The sequence below is a fragment of the Ursus maritimus genome, unplaced genomic scaffold, assembly GCF_017311325.1.
Source record: "Ursus maritimus isolate PB19 unplaced genomic scaffold, ASM1731132v1 scaffold_33, whole genome shotgun sequence".
NCBI lineage: Eukaryota > Metazoa > Chordata > Mammalia > Carnivora > Ursidae > Ursus > Ursus maritimus.
This window is the reverse complement of record NW_024425897.1, coordinates 22,593,924-22,616,982: the sequence shown is the minus strand read 5'-3', so window position 1 is coordinate 22,616,982 and position 23,059 is coordinate 22,593,924. Positions and strand designations below refer to the sequence as shown.

Sequence of the window (23,059 nt, the reverse complement as noted above, 5' to 3'; positions counted from 1 at the left end):
ACTGTTCTGCAGCCGTCAGCACTGCGCATTAAACAACTCCCCGCTTCTCCCTCCCTGAGCCCCGGCAGCCACCGCTCTGTTTAATGCTTGTAGGAATCTGATTCCTTGAGGCACCTCATGTACGTGGAATCCTGCACTATTTGGCCTTTTGTGTCCGGCTTATTTCACTCCACAGAATGTCCTCCAGGTTCATCCACATTAACAGCAGTGTCATGATTTCCTTCCTTTTTCAGGCTGAATAATATTCTATTGTGTGGAGAAACCACATTTTATTTATCCGTCCATCCACTGATGGACACTCGGGTTGTTTCCAAGTGTCCTTTGGCTGTTGGGAGTCATGCTGCTAGGAACGTGGCCCCCTCCCCTCTTGAAGGATAGGTCGAGTACTACCATGGTTAGAGCACAGGTCGTGGTGTGGAGGGGTCTCTACCCCTTCCTGGCCGAGTGGTCTTGGACAGTTCCCTCATTCCCTAAGCTCTGCTGTTCTCATCTGGAAATGATGGTGGCCCATCTCACAGTGTGGGCAAGAGGGTTGGATGAGAGAGTGGATGCGGTATATTCATTACGGTGCCCAGCCCCGAGCAAACCCTCGATACGTCCTACTCTTGTAGATTCATTCAACAAAATAGGTGGTGCGTGCTCCTGATGGCTCCATTTCGCCCCTCGCCTCGCCAGTCCCGCCCGCTCCAAGCCGTGGACCGAGTGGGAATGACCCACTCAGGTGCATGTACTAATGGTGCAATGTCTGGGGTCCATTTAATTCAAAACCAAAACTGATTAAAAAAAAAATTGGTCTGCTTTTTATCATCATTGAGAACTGGCAGTTCTAAATAATGTCAGTGATGAAACACTTCTCCCCCTGGGCATGGATTGTTCCTGCTGCCCCCAACTTCGGTAACCTCTTTCATGCCCCATGTGAATCCATGCCGGAGCTGAATCATGCTTGTATTCTTGGTTCCCTCCTGTCCTATTTCTTGTTAAATATGCTGCATACATGTTAGAAAAATTGGCAGCCTAATAATCCCATTTTCCTTTATGGTAGCTGTTGCTCCTGTCTGACTGGTGTTTTGGGGGCGCTTGGGTGGCTCAGTTGGTTGATCATCTGACTCTTGATCTCAGCTTAGTTCTTCATCTTGGGATCGTGAGTTCAAGCCCCACGTTGAGCTCCATGCTGGGCGTGGAGCCTACTTTAAAAAAATTGCTTTTTATGATAGGACTTTATGTTTCAGAATGGTGTTAGATTGACAGAAAAATTCTGCAGATACTACGGAAGATACTGCAGAGTTTCCACATAACACCCCCCCCCTCCAACGGCCAGTTTCCCCTAGGATTAACATGGTGTATTAGTGGAGTACCTTGGTTACAATTAAGCCAACACTGATACATTATTACTAACTGTAGTCTAGAGTTTATTCAGTTTTTAACCAAGTGTCGTAGATGTATTTCAGGAACCCACCCAGGATAGTACTATCTCTGTATTTGTCTGTCTCCTTAGGCTCCTCTTGGCTGTGACCGTTTCTCAGATTTTTTTTTTTTTTTTTTTTTTTTTTTGGTTTTGTTGACCTTGACAGATTTGAGGTGTACTGGTCAGGGATTTTGTAGAAAGTCCCTCTTTGGGGATTTGTGGCTTTATTTATTTTTTTAAAGTTATTTACTGCTGGCTTACTGGAGGTTAGTCATTGTGCGAAGCTAGGGATAGAGCAGTGAACCAAGACATTTATAAACAGCATTTATAAATCGGTGACATTGATGCTGGACTTGGAGAGAGCTGTATGGGCTGAGAATTGAACCCAGACCGGCCCCGAACTTGACCCTTGGTCACCGTCCTGTTTGCCACCTCCCGTGGGTGGAGGAGGGTTCCGCAGGTGGATTTGGCATAGTAGACAGACACATCTTGAAAAATCTGGCAACCACAGGATGATGAGAAGACTAAGACAATGGAACAAATTAGAAGTGAGTTGGATTCATTTCCGGTGACTAGATGAGGGAAAGTGAGTTAAAGTAATCCTTACTTGTATTTCTCATTTGAGCTCTTCTCCTCCTCCTGTTAAGTTCTACTGTGAAACTTTCTCTGTTTAAAATGTCCCTGCAGGAATGTTTTTGTACAATCCAAAATGTAACGGTCAAGGTCAGAATAGGCCAGTGGCAGATCTGTGTGTCCCTCAGTGCTTTTTCATGGCACACTGTGGATGCAACCAAAAAACCCATGGGTGAAGTGGTCATGGGGTGGGAAGTCTGGTGCTGGAGAGTGGGGTTTGGGGGCTCTGCCCTTCTGGTCTGGGGCAGCATCCAAGTCCTTTGAGTCTGTCTGAGCCTTGACTGCCTCACTTCTAACTTAGCGATAATTCAGTGGAGTAGCATCTTATATCTGGATGAGGTTCTAAAATGAGCCTCCAGTCTACGGCTGTACCACCCTGAATGTGCCCGATCTCATCGAAAATGAGCCTCCACATAAGGCCAAAATCTGGTAGATTTTTGAAAAGCCTGCAGACCACCCACAAAGGTGTGAACACTGCACCATGCGGGAGACCCTTGCACAGCCCGGGAGGATGTCTGTCACAGCCCACTTTTCTGCCAGCATTTGGTCAGATGACTCCATCCCTGGTCAAACCAGATTAAGGATCTACTTGTGTTTATGGCCCATGTTGTAATAAACAATGACATGTCTTTACACCCCAGGATTAGAATACACATAGCTTGCTGGCTGATGGAAGAAAAGAGGTCTCACAGGTGTCAAGACCTCGTGGTTGGTTTTGTTTTTTGTTTCTCTGCATATGTAGTTGAGTTGTGTACATTCGAGCACCCCGGTGCACTGGCCTTGGTAAGGGTACTTGGTAAGAATTGAATGAGATTGTGTGTGTGAGAGTCCATGGCGCTCTAGACAAACGTTTGGAATCATAAATATGATCAGTGAGTGATACGTTCATGGAAGTCATAGGGAGGTGTGTGATTTGCATTTTAAAAATTTTTTTGGGAAGGGGAATATTGCAAGAGTCCCCTTCAGGGACCTCTCCTCTATTCTGGGCTAATATGGCTCCTTTGTTTGGCCACAGAATGTCCTGAAGGAGCATGCGGATGACGACCCCAGTCTGGCCATCACTGGGGTCCCTGTAGTCACTTGGCCAAAGAAGACTCCAAAGGTAAGATGCAGATCGTCTGCAGCTGGGAGACCATTCTCATTGCCTTTCACATCTCCTGTAATATGAATGTTGGCAGCTTTTCCTTGAGGACTTCTGGCAGAGGGTACCTCAGTTAAGATGAATGGTTTTGGTGATCTGTCTATTCTAAGTTTTTGTTTGTTGAAAGTGATCATTTTCCCTAGCTGTGGAAACTGCAGGCAGTGCCCCCTGGTGGTCATTCAGAAAACTGCGGGGGAGTGATGCTTCACCTTTCCCTATACTTAGGTGACTTCTTTCCCTTCTTCCTTCTCTCCTTTCTTTTTTTTCTTTCCCTCTCTTTTTCCTCCAGGTGCTTCAAGGCCTGTTTCCTCTCCTTTGAAAGTAACTTTTTTCTCTCTTAAAACGGATTGATGCTCACCTTGGAAAAGTCTAATCAAATAGGAAAGGGCGAAGACCCTAGGGAGAACGGTAGTAATGTTGCTGAGGACCTACCAGGAGCAGGTTGCTTTGCCTGGTCATCTGCATCCCTTACCTTCTTTAGACTCCAGCAACCCTGTGGGGCAGACACTTGGGACTCCCATTTTACAGATGAGGAAACTGAGGCTTACAGAGGTCAAGTCACTTGTGAGGGCACTTGGCAGAGCCGAGGGTGGGACGATCAGCCTGTGTGACAGCAGAGACCACACTGTTAACCAGTGCCCACCTCAAAGTCCAGAGAAAACCAGTAACGTCTTGGTGTGTCTTCTTCCAAAGTCCGTGCTGGGGTGGGACATGTATGCATCCACCTATCTGTCCACACTCAGCCTCACCACTTTCTTGAGCAAGTTCTAGAAACTCCCTGAACCTTGCTTTCTTCGTTTGTTAACAGGGGTTGTACCAGCACCTACTTGGAATGGTTGTTGGGACGACTAGATGAGATAAAGCATTGTTGAATTTGTTTCTGGTTAACTATAAAGAAAAAAAAATAGAGCAATGCATGCAAAGTTCTGAGGACAGGACTGACCAGTAGTTAGTGCTCTTTAAACATTAGTTGTGACTTAAGCAGCCTCTTCAATAATGGGTATTTTTTCTGATTTTTTTTTTTCTGTTGTAAGAGACATTTAGAGGAATGTTCTAGATCTGTGCTGTCCAAAATGGTAGTTGTTAGCTATATGGCTGCTGAGCACTTGAAATATGGCAAGCCCAAATTGAGATGTGCTGTAAGTATAAAATACACAACAGATTTCAAAGACTCAGTGCAAAGAACACTGTAAAATTACTTATTAATTTATTTTTTATATTGATTGGATTTAAAATTAAAGTTGCCAGATTTTAAAAAGGATACCCATTTAAATGTGAAGTTTTGGGTAAACAACAAATAAAACTTTAAGTGTAAGTATAGCCCACATAGCTCATGGTATATACTTATGCTGGAAATGATTATTCATTGTTCATCTGAAATTCCACTGGGTGTCCTGCATTTTTATTTACTACATCTGGCAACTCTAGTGGAAGTGATCATATTTTGGATCTGTTGGTTAGGCAAAATAGATTATTAGTATTTCACCTTTTTCTTTTTGCCTCTTTAAACGTGGCTACAAAAAAGTGTAAAAGTACATGCATGGCTGACTTTATATTTCTGTTGGACAGTGATGTTCTGGGTTATTCTTTCCACCTTTGTTTGATTATCTTCTTAGGGTATATTCCTAAATGTGGATTTGCTGGGGAAAAGGGTCCCTGTTACTTATGGGTAAATTCTAATTCTCTTTGAAGCTTAGTAGGACTTTAGGTGATGGGAGAAATGAAAAAGGATTCGCCTTCATAGCTCTTGCCTTTAGTTTCCCGATCTGTGGAAGTGTATGGGTTTTAATGTTCACTTTCCCCTACATGGGCAATAAATACGACTGCCATTTCTGAGACCACAAACTATACTTGCAGACATAGCACCTTGCAACAACGCAGCCAGGCCCCACGGCTGCTCTGAACCCAAAAAGGAAACCGTGGCTTTGCCTCACTGCCTGCTTCCCTCCCAGCTGAGGAATTACTCCGGGGCTGGTGGGGGGTGGGAGGGATTAGGGTTTGCAGAACATGGGCTTTTCAAAAACAAACTTGCCACTACCCAGTGTAATCCCAGAATTAATGGAGGGGTCCAAATGAGCTTGTCTGGGGAAAATCACTTCAGGACTACTAATGTGGACTGTCCTCTGTGCCTGAGACCCTCCAGTTTACTCCTGAGAGGCTTACGGGCAATAAAAAAAAAAAAAACAAAAAAAAAAAACCCAGAAAACATCATGCCTCTGCCCCCTTTCCTCCAGAGGGCTGGAAACGGCTTCTGGGGGGGAGTAGCCCTTACCTAAGATTTTTTGTGGAGGATTGGTGTCTAAGCGCTGGTCTATACACGAGGTTGTGTGGCTGGTGTCATCAAATCTGGAGAGGTGGGGGGAGACACTGGAGCCCTTAGGCTGGTGAAGGGTAAAGAGAGAGCATTCGGGGGCGCCTGGGTGGCTCAGCTGTTAAGCATCTGCCTTCGGCTCAGGTCATGATCCCAGGGTCCTGGGATCAAGCCTGGCATCGGGCTCCCTGCTAGGCGGGAAGCCTGCTTCTTCCTCTCCCACTCCCCTTGCTTGTGTTCCCTCTCGCGCTGTCTCTCTCTGTCAAATAAATAAATAAAATCTTTAAAAAAAAAAAAGAGCATTCGCTATTTAACAGTACTTTGGGGGAGGTACCAGAGTGGGTTGTTTTTTTTTTTTTTTAACACCTTATAATAAAACAAATATAATGTGCTTACCGTACAGTGCTCCCACTTAAAGTGTACAACTCACTCTTTAGTATATTCAAAGAGTTATACAACTATCCCACAATCTAATTTTAGAACATTTTCATACCCTCTGAAAGAAATCCTATCATCTGTCAGTACCCCCACCCTCACCTCTAAGTCTTCCCTTCCCCCAGCCCCTGGCAACCACTAATCTCTCTATCTCTATGGATTTGCCTGCTCTGGACATTTCATGTAAATGGAATTAGCCAATACTTGACCTTTTGTGACTGGCTTCTTTCACTTAGTATAATATTTTTAGGCTTCATCCCCATTGTAGCATCTGTCAGTATTTCATTCCTGTTTATGGCTGAATAATATTCCATCGTGTGTCTATACCACGCCTTGTTTATCCGCTCACCGGTTGAGGGACATTTGGGCTGTGCCTGCCTTTTGGCTGTTGTGAATAACGGTGCCGTGAACATGCGTGCACAAGTTTTTACACGGACACGTGTTTTCGTTTCTCTTGGGCCGGCGCCTGGGAGGGGGATGGACTGGTCACATGGTAGCGCTGTGTTTAACTTTTTGAGGCACCGCCGGACTGTTTTCCAGAGCGGCTGCACCCTTTTTCATTCCCACCAGCTACATACGAGACTTTCAGTTTACCCAGAGTGTTGCCAACGCATATTACCTGTCTTTTTGGTTAGAGCCATACCAGCACCATCTTTTTAATTTACTTTATGATTTCTCGAACTCATTTGCAGTTTATTGTAGGATTTTGCAAAAGCTGCCATAACGAAGTGCCCCACGCTGTGTGCGTGGCTCAGAGGACGGAAATTCATTTTCTCCCAGTGTTGGAGGCCAGAAGTCTGAGAACAAGATGTCAGTTGGCAGGATATATGTCTTCTGGGGACTGTCTCCTGGGCTTGTCGATAGCATTGTCACTCTGTAGGGTCACATGGTCTGACCTCTGTGCGTCTGTGTGCTAATCTCTTAGAAGACACCAGTCCTCCTGCATTAGGACCCACCCTAAGTTGAACTTCATTACTTCTTGAAAGACTTTATCTGCAGGTACTCACATTCCCCCGTCCCGGGGGTTAGGGCTTCCATGTGAGAATTTGGTGGTGTGCTGGGGCTGGGGGTGGTGGTGGTAGGGAACCCCATTCAACTCATGGCACTTGTCATACGTTATTTCAGAGCTGCAAAAAGATGTCAGTAATATAATAATGAATACCATGGCCCCCCACTCAGCTCTAGAAATAAATTATTGCCAGTACAGCCCAAACCCCCCTGGGTATTCCTCCTCAATCTATGCACCCGTCTTTAGATGTCTTTTTTACATCATATTTGGTCCTCGCAGTGAGGCTAGGAGGTGTGGGTCGTGTTACCTCCGTGGGTGCAGTTGAGACTGGGGACTCAGAGACAGACGGTGGTATGCCTTGGGCCACGCAGCTCGGGAATCGTGAGGTGTTAGTCCCCAGATCTGAGGAACTCAGTGAAATGTGGCAGAGGGGAGGGGGAGGGGAGGCACAGCGCCCTAGGTCTGCATTTCCTAGCTGGTGGGGTTAAAAAGTTAACAGGAAAAGGAGAAGTAAGTGAACGACTGACTGCCTGGGCCGCCCGGGGTCTCTCTGTTCCCAGGTTCGCAGTCAGCTTGCTCCCAGGTCGGTTCAGGTTGGGTTGAAAGATCAAGGGTGCTCGTTGAGGCTGTCAGGATGCGACGTAGGGAGCAGTATTGGGTCTGGGTCAGGTTACTTAACAAGTAATTAATGCTAAATGATGATTAGCAAGAAATGCTTTGATCTCCCACCTTGCCTCCCGGAGAACAAAGTCCTTTTCTGGAACGGATTAGGCGCCGGGAGGTCATTTCTGATGCCGAGGTCATTTCTGATGCCGCCCTCTTTCAAATCAAAGATGCTACTGAACCGCCATCCGTCATCATTCACCCGATTGGCTGTTTCCACCAGCGGTGATGGATGTGTTTGGATCCGTCTACACTTCTTTTATGACCAGGTGGCGGGATTTTGGGGGCCTGTCTGTGACCTTAGAGCCAAGCCAAGGGAACTGAGCCCGTTTGAGGCCCGACCTTTGACCTCAGCCTTATTAGCAAGTTGACCTTCTGCTCACCAGCCAGACACCTCTACCCAGCCAGCTTGCTGGGTCATTCACAGGGAGGGAAACTGAGGAAAGAGGGGAGATGGAGCCTCAGCTGCCCCTGGAGAGTGAGCCTGGTGATGCATCCTGCTGCTTATCTCGAGTGGCCAGGCTGGGCTGCCACTTGAATTTCAATTATTGGCAATTTTTCTGGAGTGTAGGAGCAGAGGCTAGAGTAGGTATGAACAAGTACCCTGATAGGGGACGTGGGACAGCCCTTTTCAGTTAAGGGATCGGCTTCCTAACGGGGACATTATGGGGCCACACAGGAACCATGGCAGGAAGCCACACACACACACACACACACACACACACGCATGCACGCACCAAATATCTGTGTTACCCTTGGTTGTACTTTGTTTCTCTTCCCCTTCCTCTGTATTTGGTCATTGAGCTCTGGGAGGCCTGAGAAGTGTGGGGTCCCTCTGGAGTGACACGCAGCCTCCACCTGAAGAGAGGCCCATAGTTCAGTAAAAGGAGGCCCTGTGTACTTCCTGTTCTTTCTCTGCCCCGCTCTCAATTCCTATCACCCCTGGAGTAATTGAGTTGAGGAGGAGGATGACGATAATGAAGGCGTTTTCTTGTTGCCTACTCGGGGCCAGGTAGTTTCCCAGAAAGGCATCGTGGTCTAATGAGAGCCAATCCTCCAGCTAGGGGCATCAGCTTTACCTGGGGAACTTAAAAAAACAAAACAAAGCAAAAACCCCAGCTTCCTGGGCCTGGCCTGGGACACTGAGATGTAGTAGGTCTGGGTTGGGGCCTGGGAGTTTACACTTTCTTGATGCTTGGCAGGTAATTCTCATGCAGGACCAGGTGGGCTCTGGGGTCAGATGCATCTGGGGATTAAACCCTGGCTTTGCCACAAACTAGCTGTGTGGTTGTGGACAAGTCCAAGCCTCAGTTTACTTGTCTGTAAAATGGGCTAATGATGCCTTTCCTGCAGAGTTGCTGTGAGATGCTGTCTGTAAAATACCTCAATAGTAGGCCGTCAGCCAGTGACAGCAGGGGAAGGGGTGAATCGTTTAGAGACAGTTCCCATCCTTCGGTGACTATTGGCTGCTGCAAAAACTTCATCTCAAGCAAAGATCCTAGTGGCTTCATCTCCCCAAAGGAGTCATGGGGCTCCACTGAAATGGCTGGTTTGAGAAAGTGCTTCTCCTCCTGTGTCCCTTCCTCACTCCCCTGAAGGGAGAAGTCCTAGGCACTGTGGGGGACTGTTACCTTAGACTGTGCCCCTGAGGGTTTGAAGCTGCTGAGGCCACAGGCTCAAGGTAGAAGGAGGGGGCGTCCAGTCCTTCCAGCTTCCTGAGAGCTGGGAAAGTCCAGGGGAGAGCAGCCTCCGAGAGCACGTTGTGTGATGCTCACGGGCAGGAGGGGGCCGGCAGTGGGAGCTCCAGCACCAGCAGAGCAAAGGAAGGCAAGAGAGAGAACAAGTGGAGGGCGGGGAGGACACAGTGAGGGGAACCAAATGAAAAACAATCTGGGGCCCTCGTCTGGAATCCCCAGGGTTTTCCTCAGTGACAGCTGAGTCATCTGTGAAGTCCAGTAGGTTCCCAGGAGGGCAGCAAAAACCTGTGATGAACGGATACCCACAAACATGGCCCGCTCACTCTGAGGAGTGTTGCATACAACATCAACAAGCAGAAAAATCCAACTGGAAGAAATTCATCGATGGTGAAGGGGGAAGCTGGAACCCCTGTGTGTGGACCAGCTCCAATTCCCGATTTGTTGGTGGCTGAACCCATGTGATGTGGTCCCTGCTGGTGAGCCAGATGACAAGGATCCCATCAGAGCCCTCTCTTTTTGGTGGAGTGAACCCAAGCCAGATGGTAGAAGTTTCTAGAGAAACACCACACATGAGTGTAGGCAGGACAGAACTGTGGTTTACCTTGGCTTTTTGTAGGTAAGAGTTGTGTCTTCTCCCTGTGTCTTCACATTGTTTCTCTGTCATATATGTGTCTGTGTCCAAATTTCCTTTCTGTAAGGACACCAGTCATACTGAATTAGGGCCCTAAGAGCCTAATTGTAACTAAATCACTTCTGTAAAGACCCTGTGTCACATTCTGAGGTCCTGGGGGGTAGGACCTCAGCATATGAATTTTGGGGCAGATACGATTCAGCCTATAAAACTTGTCAAGCCTTCAGTGAGTCTCCCTCTTCTTTAAATCACATCCCAAATCCTTGACCCGGCCTGGAGCCCCCAAGTCCTCAGTTGTGGTTCTGCCTTAGAACCTCACGATTTTCTCTCATCTGCTCAGCATTGCAGGGGAACTGAATTACTTCGTATTTTCCATTTACTTGGTCTTTGGTCCTGCTATTTCCCTTCTGGGAATGCCCTTCTTACTTCCCCATGTACAAAATTTCCACCTCTAAGCCCAGCTGAACCCCTTCTTCACCAGGAAGCTTCCTGGGCCACATGTTTTCTGGTTGTATCTCCAGAGCCCCCATCTCCAGCCTTCTCCAGCCTTCTCTGGCCTGTTCTGTGGGTTGCATCAAAGGGCTTTCTTGCCTCTCCAGCTTCTGGTTGGGCTCAGCCAATGGGAGGTACCAGCAGGAGATGGGAATGTGGGAGGAGAAAGAGGTTGGGGTATTTATTCCCCCAGCTTCCTCCCCATGGGATTATAGCAGGTTGGCTCTTTCCTTCTTCTGAAAGCCACAATTCCTATTTTGTGGCCTTCTCCAGCTTTTCTTTCTGCATGTCCAGTAACTGGTCCCTCCCGTGGCCCATCAGCCAAAGGGAGGTAATGGCTTGTGGCTGTCGCTAGGCTCAGGGTGTAACACCACACCTTGTAGGTTTCCCTAACTCTACTTACACTGTGTAAATCGAGTCTCTGTTAAACTCTCCTCCATGACCCAGTGTGAGGCTGCCAAGGTGCCATCCATTTCCTGCCAAGATCCCGATGGCTGTACTTCCCCAGTCTCTCTTTCCACTGGACGTCTATATTCTACTCTGCATTTTGTGGCCTCCACCAGCTTCTTGAGACTGGAGTTCCTCTTATTAATTTTTTCCTTCTCCATTTTTGTCTCCCGTCATGCATAATTGCTCCCAGATAGCAAGGGCCCAGGAAATGTTTGTTGAATGAATGAACTGGATCACAGGGTTTTCCCAGCACTCCTCAAAGATGAAATTGGACTCAATCCGTTTCAGGCTCTTGGCTCTCTTTCCTTTTCCTGCGTCTCCTTGGTGAGGATGTGGATCGCTCCTTACTGTAACTTTTATGTCCCAGTCCCAGCCAACTGTTGAAAGAATGCTAAATAGAATGTTCAGTGCCCCTTGGTACTCTTGGACCCTTTTGTCCCTCAGATTTAAGCATCCTTCTTTATCCCGCCGGACTTAGAAATCACCTGGAATGTCTCAGCCAACATCTGTGTCATTTTAGAACCGCTTTATTGGAACTTTAAGTCAGCATTCCGCTGAAATAACCTGTAATTAAAGTCTGCAGCAGAGGATTTCTTTCTTAGTCTGATAACCTGCTCAGCTGTCTGTGTTAATAATGCCAAAGACAAATTCTTGGAAAGCAATTGAAATATTGCGGGCTCCTGCCTTTGGTGGGGTAATTAGAAAGCCAGGCAGGCACCGTAAGTGATTGCCTGCCATTATCATGGTTTTATTTCTGGAACAATGGCCTATCCTTCAGACTTTTCTTTTTGTCGAATGTCATCATATATTTCCTGTTTTTAAAGGAGGATACTTGATCATTGACCTGGGGAATAAGTTGTCACGTTCATGTTCTGTTATTCCCCCTGCCCCCCACTCTCTAATTTGGCTTTGTTAGAAGGACGGATGTGTGTACTACCAAATGATGATGTTGTCAGGTAATGTGTTCTCCAAATTCAGGTGATCTAGGGAAAATCAGGGCATGCGGAGGGGAACAGAGGTGAAATATTTGCATTGTTTCACTTGGCTTCTTGTTCTCAAGGTGACAAGGGAAGTGCATTTGTTGAGATGAGAACTTTAGTTATACATGGGGAAGGTAGGTGAGAAGTGAAAGCTGTAGTAAACCTGCTGTAAACCGCTGACCTTCTCCACCAATGCATGTAACTAACGAAACAGCAAAACACTTTGAAGGGAGTTGAGATCATTAAGATTCATTTCTGTCTTGGTTAATGTTTATGGGACAGGATTGAGTGTTCCCTACTGATTGATCTGTTCTTCTGGGGAGGGTGTTCTTTATTTCTTTTCTTTGATGTTTATTATGTATTTTTTAATTGTGGGGAAAAATATATAACATAAAATTGACTGTTTGAACCGTTTTTAGGTGTATAGCTCAGTTGTTATGCAGCCATCATTCCCGTCCATTGCCAGAGCTTTTTTTTTGGTCATATGCAAGTAAAACTCTAGACCCCGTAAACACTAAGTCCCCGTTCCTCCTCCCTCAGCCCCTGGCAGCTCCCCTTCTACTTACTGTTTCTTTGAATTCTAGGTACCTGATGTTAGTGGAATCATATGTATTAGTCCTTTTGTGACTGGCTTATTTCACTCAGCATAATGTCCTCGAGGCTCATCCAGGTCGTAGCAGGTGTCGGAGTCCCCTTTCCCTTTCAAGCTGAGCAGGATTCCAATGTCTGGATAGACCATGTTTTGTTTATTTATTCTACCCATGGACACTGGGTTGTTTCCACCTTTGGCGACTGTGAATAAGGCTGCTATGAACATGGGTGTATACACATCTTTTTGAGTCCTTATTTTCAATTCTTTTAGATGTACACCCAGAACTGGAATTGTTGGGTCATACGGTAATTATATGTTCAATTTTTTTGAGGAGCTGTGGTACCATTTTCCATAGTGGCTGCGTCATTTTATATTCTCACCAGGAGCACACAAGGGCTCCAGTGTCTCCACATCCTTGCAGACACTTGTGACTTTCTGGTTTTGATAATAGCCATCCTAATGGGTGTGAAGGGGTGGGTGTTACTTCTTTTGAACTCACTTTATTTTTTTTATGAGGAAGTATTCTTTAGAAAGTTATGGGCATCATGATATTCTGCCCCTATATGGTTAATACTTGGCTTGCATCTCTGCAAAGAATAATATTTTTCTACACAGCTAAAATCATGTGATTACACCTACCAGAATTTACAGTTCCTTAATACCACCTAATGTCTGGTCATATTGAGATTTTCCAAATTATTCTTTGCAGATGCTTTATCCAAACCAGGCTCCCATCCAGGACTGTACATTGAATCTGTTTTCAATTCTCTTTCAATCCAGACCTTTCTCAGGACATTGATTTGTAGAGAAGACAGAACCATGTGTCCTGCAGAATATTCCACTCATATGCATTTGTCTGATCGCTTCCTTGTGTCATGTGGCTTTCCTGCTATCTCTTGTAATTTCTATAAACTGGAAACTAGATCTGAAGGCTTGGTTAAAGTTCAGTATCATAGATTGTGGATTAAGGTGATGGTAGTTTGATACCCCATTATTCAGTTAGCTTTGTCCTTCTTTCCTCCAGAGAATAATCTCGAAGGGGAAACGTTGGCCCCCTGCTTCCCTCCATCATTAACCGATGGTTTCAGTACCCGTTGATCATTCTTTCCTGTATCGATAATTTTATCAGGAGATGAAAATGAAACTTTAAAGTCTATCATCCCTCCCTTGTGAATTAGCTGGCATTCCCCCTCACCCCCCGGTATTATTGAGAAATAATTGGCTTACATCACTGAGTTGGATTTTTTTGGGGGGGGGGCAGGGTTTTCCCTCGTCCGTTGCAGCCACCCTTAAACACAGTTCCTCCTGAAAAGACAGTATGCATGCTCAATTCTTTCCTGTTTAAATACCAGTTTTCAAAGTAAGAAGTTGGTATGATGGCTGCCTCAAATGGTGACAGATGAGCTTGTCAGGCTTTTTCTGCATTGAATGTCATGATAAACTCATGGGTTTTCATAGATCCGGGGGGCTTTTCCAGGCAAATTGGCCTGCTGGAGATGAGCCATTTTTCAAGGAAAGCAAGCATGGTAAATGAAGAGAGGGCCTATGGCTGTAGTCAAAGTGTGTGTGTGTGTGTGTGTGTGTGTGAGAGAGAGAGAGAGAGAGAGAGAGAGAGAGAGAGATCCCCCATCCCTACTCCCAGCCACACCAGCCACAGTACATTTGCGTTTGTCAGGCTTCCCTAAAAGAAAGGCATTAGAGCACCATCGGAGCCCATCAGCCCATCAGCCCACCACCGTGCCTGTTAGCTGTTCATTTAAGAAGTGATTCAACTCTCAGGTCTGGTTAGTTTCAACATACCCCAGGGTTTAGGACCTACATTTCCTAGCCAGGTTACCTTTCAGGAATAGGAACTTATGATCACCCTTAAGTGGTGGCGGATAACAAATATATCTGTATGTATCCCATTGTATGGCGATGCCGCATTTTGTTCACCCATTCATCAGTGGATGGAATTTGGGTTGTTCCCACAGTTTGGCTGTCGGGAACAGAGCTGCCCGTCAATGATGAACACAGTTTTACTCCTGTTTAGCCTCTTGTCTGTCTACTTTATCATCCCGTCTTGAGTGGTCTTTGGATTTAGTCTTTTCCTTTGAAAACACAGAATTTTTTATCCCGATTCTCTGAGGTGCTTCTCTGGAGGATGGTGAGACCGATAATGGGATAGGTGTCTGGTTGGGAAGGAAATCAAGTGAGGGGAGATTTGGTCTTGTTAAGAAAAATATTTTTAAGTTACAGAAGTCTTGGTTGTAGGCCAGATTTATGCTGCATTTTATATATTTTTAGCCCCTCCTAGTCCCCCTGGAGCTCCAGGGGAGAGGGGTTTGTAAAGTGAACTCATTTATTTCGTCTGAATTGAGTGCTCAGCCTTAGCCTGGATTTTTGTAGGGCAATGAGTATGGAAGGGAAGTAACTTCCTAAGGTCAGCGAATGAACTGGAAATGGGGTGGATGGCGGGAAAACATTTCTCAGATCAATGCCGGTCACCTGTTAAATTAGTTAATCTTTAAAAAAAAAAAAAAAAATCCTGTGCCCTGTCACAAATCTTCCAGTGAATGTAAATATTTGTTGGTTGATTTTGGTAACATTAAAGAGACATTATTAGGAGAGGAACCCCATTTAACAGAAAGCTCAGTCTGTTTAAAGGACCCATATGACAAATATGCGTGGTTTTTAGATGCTTGTGGAATGACTCTCCAGGGGGAAAATAGAAAGCAATTAAATAACATTAGTAATTTCCTCAACAGAAATCACTGCAGCCCTTGGTCTGTCATACAGACACTCTTTGAACCATAATCCAGGCAACCCTGGAATCAGTCCTAAGTTGCTATATGACACAATGTAAAAATTCCTCTTATTTACATTTTATTAGAAAAGTAAATCTCCAAGAGACCTCTTTTCGCCATTAAGGGGGAAAACCCCTATTGAAAGAGAGACAAATGGGAAAATACAGTGAAATAGCTGAAGCACGCATTCTCTGTTGCTTGTTAAGTATAAATTATTGCTTGCACTAGGAAGCTACCCTTCGTGTGCCTGTTCTGTCATTTCTGTTCCCTCCTTAGGGGCATGTTTACAAATGGGGTCCATTGGTTTAGGAGAATGCCCGCCAGTGACAGGTCTGGACACAGAGAATTCATTCTCTTTCCCTGCCCCGATCCTCTGGGCAATAACGTTCCCAAGCTTTAGCCATGCCCTTTTCGACATGGGCTCAAGGAAAGAGGCCACCTGCAGGAGAGACCCTTGTCCTAGGGAAGTCCAGAGTCCAGGGGAGCAGCTTGTCCCTTGTCCCCGGGAATGGGGATGGAGAGGATGGCTTCCCTCCTTTAACCTAAGCTCACCGCCTGTGCCTGCACTGGAGACAGCGTGGCTAATTCTGGGCACAGTCGGCAAACAGGGGTCATTCCTGGTGTCTCATGGTCTGATAGGCAGACCAGAAAATTAAATGACACTTGGAGAGAAATTGGGGAAGTGGGTGCCCACCGTGACCAGGGCTGATTCTGCTCCCATCTGTTTTTATTTATTTCCTGACCACTTGGTAAAAGTTCTGGATCCTCCTGGCTCAGGGCAAGCACCAACTGCCCGGGGCGGCATCAGCTTTGGGAAGCTCTTTCTAAGAACATAAGCCTTGGCTAAGTGGAGCCAGGAGAGTGTTCAGCTCTTAGGGTCACTCAAAGATGAGGTCAAGAGGGAGAAAGGACAAGCCTAAAGCACAATGTAAACACTAAATTTTCAGATGGCAATTCTACTGGGCCAAGGCTAACATAATGTATTTTATATACAGCCCAGCTTGCTATTAATACAAAACAAATGTTGGATAATTGTGTGTGCCAGTTAGCTAAAGGAAACTTGATCGAGGGAAGCAGAGGAGTAAGAAGTTCTTTGCAAGTGTCAGAGGAGGAATTTTTAAGAGGTGTTAGGATAGTGGCTGGCAGGAGCCTTCTTAATGTTTGGAGAGAACCCACTGCATTATTGTGTCTTAATCCTGGTTTCCTACTTCCAGAGTTGGCCCAGACGGATGATCAGACAGCAGTTTGGTTACCAAAGGTTACCAAAACCATACCTATCTGCCTTGAAATTGAATTTGAACCAAGAATACAGCATTTGCAAAATTTAATAAGGGACAGTTAATTTAATTCTACATTAAGTCTGAGTTTTTCACTTGGATTCTTACATCGGTCTCATTTGGCATCCTCTTCTTTTGTCTCTGGCATGGGGCATTGGAGTGGTGTGATTAACAGCCCAGGCTCCAGGCTCCAGGCTCCAGGCTCCAGGCTCCAGCTGCCTGCGGGTTCAGATCCAGGTCCTTTCATTTCTGAGCAGCAATATGCCTAAGTTTCCTCTTCTATAAAATGGGTGAGCAGTGGTACATACCTGATGGGACTGCGTAAAGGGATAAATGAGATAATGTCTACAGAACACTCAGCACTGGCTCTAGCCCTTCAACCATGGTTAGTGAATATTAGCTGCTATTACTGCCTGGACCCCTGGAAGGTGGTGGTGGGGGGTGTCTCTGGGTGGTGTTATTATATAAGGGACCCTGGGCTTGAGAGCCACTTCCTAGTTTTCTTTGGGTCTCCATTTCCTCACTTGTGAAGTGAGGGGGTCGGTTGAGGCCCCTTCTAGTTCAGAAATGATATGGTGGAAGGAAGTTTGTGCTAGCTGCCCCTTCTGTTTAATCAACATTTTCCCATTCTCTTCTTTGCGCCATGGTAAATGAGAACCGTGCCTTTTTACTTCCTTAAATACGGAAAAGAGCTTTTGAGAGTTCAAAAGAAATTGGCCCAAAGACAAGTCTAGGTAATCTTGCACTCCTCATAAGCAATGGGAGAGACGGTAAAGACAGTCCCACTTCCTTACCTCTCTCTCTTGATGTATGATGGTATTTGGGTATCTTTGTACCTTTGCAGTTCTGACCACAGTGAATGACAATGAAATGAAAGCATGATTAGCATTTTATCAGCCCCTCCCCTTTATTTTAAGGGGCTTCCCACCAGGTAGAATGGCTCCTAAGAGGTCATCACATACAGACTTTGGTTCATCATGATAGCTTTTTAAAAGCTGAGATTTTGGGGGATGGAGTGATGTGGAGGAGGGGGATATTCTTTTGCTTTTTCTTTTTGTTAACCTTGAGTGGATTGTGAAAACTGTAAGAAGGGAGGAAGGAAACTCAGAACAGATACGTTTCAGTAAAGAGCAAGTCTCCTGGGATTTCTTCCCATAGTGTCAGTGGGTGTATAAATTTCGTACAGACTTCAGAATCCACTCAGTAAAACTGACTTCCCTGTTTACTCACTCCTGCCGACTCCCAGCTAGAAGCCTCCTGAGTTTTATTTACAAGGTCACTGCCACACATATTCTGCCTTCCTTGAAAGCCCAGGCCACGACCTGCCTGTGGGTCCCTTCTGTTCTCAGAGTGGATTTCATGGCCAGTGGCCTGGGCATGAAGAACAGTTGGACAACAGTGCAGAGTTGATCACCAGATTTCACAGCTAATGCGCTTTTTCTTGGGAAAGCCTTTGATCTCTTTGCAGAAGGATGCTCATCTTTCCGTTGGGCAAGCCTTCCCATTTTACAGATGAAGGGACTGAGCGGGTACAGATATGCATGTTTAGTGTCATATTAAACATTCGTAGTTAGATGATACGTGTGCCATCTGCCCAGCTAAGTCATCCCACTCCTTGTCTTGAGCTTAGCTGTGGTTTTGATGCTTGTAACAGCATTGATCACTCTAGCTAATGGTCAGAGCTCCTCCTTCGGCGTGAGGGCTGTGGGCATAAGTGCCCCATAGACTTTTTTTTTTTTAAATGAATCTCAGTCTGGATTTCCACTAACAGTTTTCTGCGAGTGTCTGCTTTTAGATTAAGCATTAAGAGGAACCTTTACAGTTTAAAGAATTTAGAAACCTACACCTTCTGGGCCAGCCTCGGGGAGCTGCCAATCTCCTAGGAGAACTGGGTTCAGGCCTGCAGCTCTGTACCCGTTCTGAGATCGCCTCCAGCGCACACCGCCTACAGGACACCACCGGAAGGAGGGTTCCTGTCCAAGAGGGTGGGGCACCCCCACCTTGGGGCAGAGTGCATTCAGGGCGTTCTCTCTGGTAACCTCCAAGTCAGGGAGCTCTAGGGGAACTCCCACCAGCATCACCGTACGTTTCACGGTGATGTGTTACGGCAAACCTGAGGGCAGAAAGGGCAGCGTCAGGGGACCGGCCCAACCCAACTGCCCTCTTCCGGGGGAACTGGGCCCCCGAACCCTATCCAGGCCAGCGGGCCTGCAAGCTCCGGGTACGGGACTCCCGGGTTCGCGGGCATCAGGTCTTGGTCCCAGAGCATGTGCAAACCCGGGAGCCCGTGTGCCCGCTGCCGGGTGCACAGGGACTCTTATGTCGCGTGCAGGGCCACCCCCCGTGGACTGTGCGCCCCGGGGCTCCCGCGAGACGCCCCGCAGGACCACACAAAAGACCCCACCCCAGGTCGGGCGTGCATTTCCTGTTAGAGCGGCGGCGGCGTGCAGCCACCCATGTGCATCCCGTGGCGCGCGGGCCGGGCGGGCCGTGGGGCACGCCCCCACGCAGTCCCAGTCCCCGCGCGCCGGCCGCGAGGGGCCGCCCTCGGCGGGCCCGCCCCCATGTCACCGCAGGCCGGGCTCCCTTTGTGTGCGGCCCGAGCGCCGCGGCCGCGCCATTGGCCCGCCGGCCCGGGGGGCCAGCCCCTTCCTGGCTCGCTTCATGCATATGCATGAGCGCCCCGGCCCTCCCCCCGCCGGCCCCTCCCCGCCCCCTCCCGCGCGGGCGTGCGAGGCGCGCGGCGCGGCTCCCTCCTCGCGGCAGCAGGCGCCCGAGCCCGAGCCCGAGCCCGAGCCCGAGCCAGGGCGAGCCGAGCCTGCTCCGGGCGGGCGGCGGCGGCGGCGCCGCTCCAGCCATGTCAGCGCGCGCGAGCCTGGGCCCACCATGAGCCATGGCCATGTCCGTGAGCGCCGAGGACGACGACTATGAATCGGAGCCGGACCAGGTCGGCGGCCCGGGGTGGGGCTGAGGGAGGGACCGGCCGCCCGCCCGCCCGCCGACCTCCCGACCGACCGACTGACGCGCCCGGGGCGGCCGCGACGCCGCCGCCGCCGCGATGAGGAGAAAGTTTTGCAGCCGCCGCCGGCGGGGCCGCCAGGGCCGGGCCCGAGCGGGGCGTGGAGGAGCGCGGCAGGCCGGCGGCCGCCGGGGCGCCGCAGGCCGCAGCCGGCCGGAGCAGGGGGCGTGTGCGAGCGGCGGTGCGCGAGGAGTGGCCGGCCGTGCCGCGGGGACAATGTGGGCCTCGCCGTCGGGCGGGCCCTGCCGGGCGCGGGCTATGGCCCGCGGGCAAGTTGCGGGCGCCGGCGCTGGCGGCCAGGGCGCGCCTCGCCCTCCCCTCGCGCCCTCGCCCGCGGCCCACGCGCGTGCCGGCCGCCCTGGGCGCACCCGGACCTGCGGCCGCCGGCGCCTCCTTCCTTTCTGTTTGCGAAGTTGCACCGGGACCCTCGGCCTCTGGGCTGGAGGACGCCGCGGCCCGGGGCCCGTGGGCCCGACGGCCCGAGCTTTTGTCTGGGCGCCTCGCGCCCGCCGCCCGCCGTGGGCAGACGGAGACAGGAAGGGGTGCGAGCCTCGGGCCGGCGCGGGGAATCCGGAACCCGGCGAGTGCGCTCCGCCGCGGCGGGGCGGGAGGAAGCCGTGACCCCAGATGGCAGTATTTGGCCTCAGTTGGATTTAGAAGGGAAAGCAACCTCTCTTGGGACCTGGGGGGAGAAATCTGTGTATAAAACAAAGCCCTGGGTGTGTTTATGGCGTGAATTTACTACGGGAAGATAAGTGTTTAGGAAGCGGGGGAAGAAAGTTGAGAATTTACGGAGTATAATCTGCACAATATTTGCAACAGGGCACAGGCTAGGTAGACACGTCCGAGGAATTAAGCATGGGGTGGGTTGAGTTATCATGTGGGCACGGGACCAGGTGAATAAGATGCTTATTTATAATCCTGGGTGCATTTCCTCAGTGGAATAAAGATGTTTTGGAATGTTCAGGCCGAGATGTAGAAACGTTTTTCTCTTCCATTAGGGGTGATTGAGGAAGCGCTGTATATGCTGGGCTTAAATTGTATCGCACATGTCATTAAGTGGTTTTATCTAACAAACCAAGTTAAATTTTATTGTTTAGTTACATTTTATTGTTTTCTGAGTTTTGCTGGATATTTTTCAGGCACATGCACCTTATGGTGTTCCGGAATCTGGCTGGTCTTAACCGTTTGGATTAACCCAGAGACAATCCAAGTGGTTTTGTCTTGGAACTTTTGTCAAGCCAGTAGCACAGTGTGGGAATGGTTCTCAGTTCTTGCTTCTTGGTTCACACCAAATCTTGGTTTGAAAATTTTTCAGTTCAGTTTGGATCTGCCTAATTCCTGACAACAGTTTACCCTTTCTGCATCTGCTCATTCATAAGAAGACACTTGTATTCAGCATTGACACTGCTTTGGTGTTTCAGAATTGAGGTTCCTGTTACCTGCTTTGTTTTGGTTTTTTAATTTGGCCACACCCTGTGGCCTATGGTAGATACAATCTTTGACAGTGTATGAGACAAGACTTCATATGTCTCTGGGCTAAAAAACACGTTTTCAGGTCTGCCACTCCTGAGACAGACTTCCATCAGGAAAGGACCAGTGCTCCCTGTAGCGAGATCACTTTCCTCCTCCACACATCAGTCATCCCTGTGTGGCACTTCTGGAGCTGTCAGCAGAGTTCTCGAGGTTCACTTTAAGATGACTTGTTCCACTCAGGTGTATTGAGATGACCCCTAAGCCAGGTCAATGGGCAGCAGGTTTTTCCCATATTCCCAACAGAAGATGGTTGTCAGCGAAGGACCCTGCGTTTGTGGAAGCTCCAGGCTGTGGCTCAGGGCTCCTTGCCGCCTCCTTCCCTTCCTCACAAGTTTTCCCAGCCTCGGGATTTCTTGGGCCTGAGAACGGTGGTTTCCTCTAAGGATCTCAAAAGCATTAGTGTCTTCCACAGGAGAGTGAGTCTCTGGGCTCTAGACCCCCACTCTTCTGGAAAGTGTCCCTCAAGGAGGGGTGAAGGCTTGGAGTTTGGGCACGCGGGTACACTCACCACCTGCTGTGTGAAGAGACCAGCAGAGGCCCTATTGCAAAGTTACTATTGCCCAGTTACCTCCAGCAGCTGCGCCTAGCCCTCCACTACCACCCCTCAGCATCAGAATTTTGCCTGTTCCATCTTGAAATGTTGTGCATGTTTCTTGTCCCCACCTGGGTGGCATCAGGCTTCATTAGGCCTATCTGCCCCACTCCTTCCCACAGCAGCCATTGCCCCTGCTCCCAGTGTGGGACAGGAGCGAGGGGGTGATGGTAGATGGGAGGAGACCCCTTGGCATGCCCTTTGCCAGTGCTCAAACTCTTGTTTGGGCCTTCTCCCATGGACTTCATTTGCTTCTCCAGTGCAGAATGTGTCAGAAAATTCTTTAGCTGTTTTGAGTTTGAAGAGATGCCCCTTAAAGAAGGGCTGTTGATGAAAATTCTTGTTCTATCTTGTTTTTTTGTTTGTTGTTTTTTTTAACCCTTGAAGTGAAAATAGCTTTGTTCCTTATTTCAAACTAAAAGTGGTTGTTGGGGCACCTGGATGGCTCAGTCTGTAAAGCATGCAACTCTTGATATCAGCTCAGCCCTGTGTTGGGCTCCATGCTGCGTGTGGAGTCTACTTTAAAAAAAATAATAAAAGTGATTGTTGTCTGTTTAAAAAAAAATAAAAGTAACAATTAGAAAATTATGAAGAGGAAACTCTCTCAGAAGTAACACTAATGTGTTACTCATTATAGCTTCTTAGTGAAATTTTAGGACTGGAATCCCTGAACCTTCCTGAAATTTTATGCAAAGGTTTTGACTTTGTGTGAATTTTTCTGGGAAAAGATCCTTAGCTTTCCTCAGATTCTCCAGAGGTTCTCTCATCCCCTGGGTTTCTGGTGGCTCTTGTGTTTTTATTCTCTTGCTCCTTACCCTTAGTATATAAACAAACCAAAGCCCTCCCTGGAGTCTACAGGTGTGTGTTAAGGGACCCCACGATGCTGCTAAAATCCAGCTTTTCCTGGAATGTCCATTATGTACGAAGGTTTGGGAGCAGACATATGTTGAGATGAATCTGTGTTACGCAGAATACATTAGCATGACAAAGGAATCCATACTGTTTGGGGGCCTGTGGCTACCCCTTGTGGGGCTACGTGTCAGTGTGCTGCTGTTGGGAGTAGCTTGGTGGGAAACACAGAACTGTCTTAATTGTAAAAACACACAGCCACATTTCACTGTTTTTCTCACTGACTCCTCGACAGTCATCCCTTCTTGAAACTTCCCTGCTTCAGTGGTGACACAGCCTCCTGCTGCTTTGCCTGGCTTTCCGGCCATTCCTCTACAGGGCGGTCTTTTGCATTGGCCTTTGAATGTTTGTAGTCTTGAACGTAGTGTCCAGGGCCCTCTTTTCACTCTGCCTTTTCTCCCTGGACAACCTCATGGACTTAACTAGTTTGACAGTATGTGATGCTGACTTCCAGTTGTGTATTGGCTCTGGTCCCTCCTGCCTGCGGCCACCTTCCTTGAA

The 23,059-nt window shown here is 48.1% G+C and overlaps 1 protein-coding gene across 1 annotated transcript in view; it reads left to right on the top strand.

Moving 5' to 3' along the window:
* The window catches only part of KDM2B (lysine demethylase 2B), a 114,597-nt gene that overhangs the window by 65,940 nt on the left and 25,598 nt on the right, over positions 1-23,059 (top strand). The window contains exon 12 of the mRNA XM_040619957.1: positions 3,054-3,140. Coding sequence (XP_040475891.1) covers positions 3,054-3,140 — 87 coding nt within the window. The remainder of the gene's footprint in view (positions 1-3,053; positions 3,141-23,059) is intronic.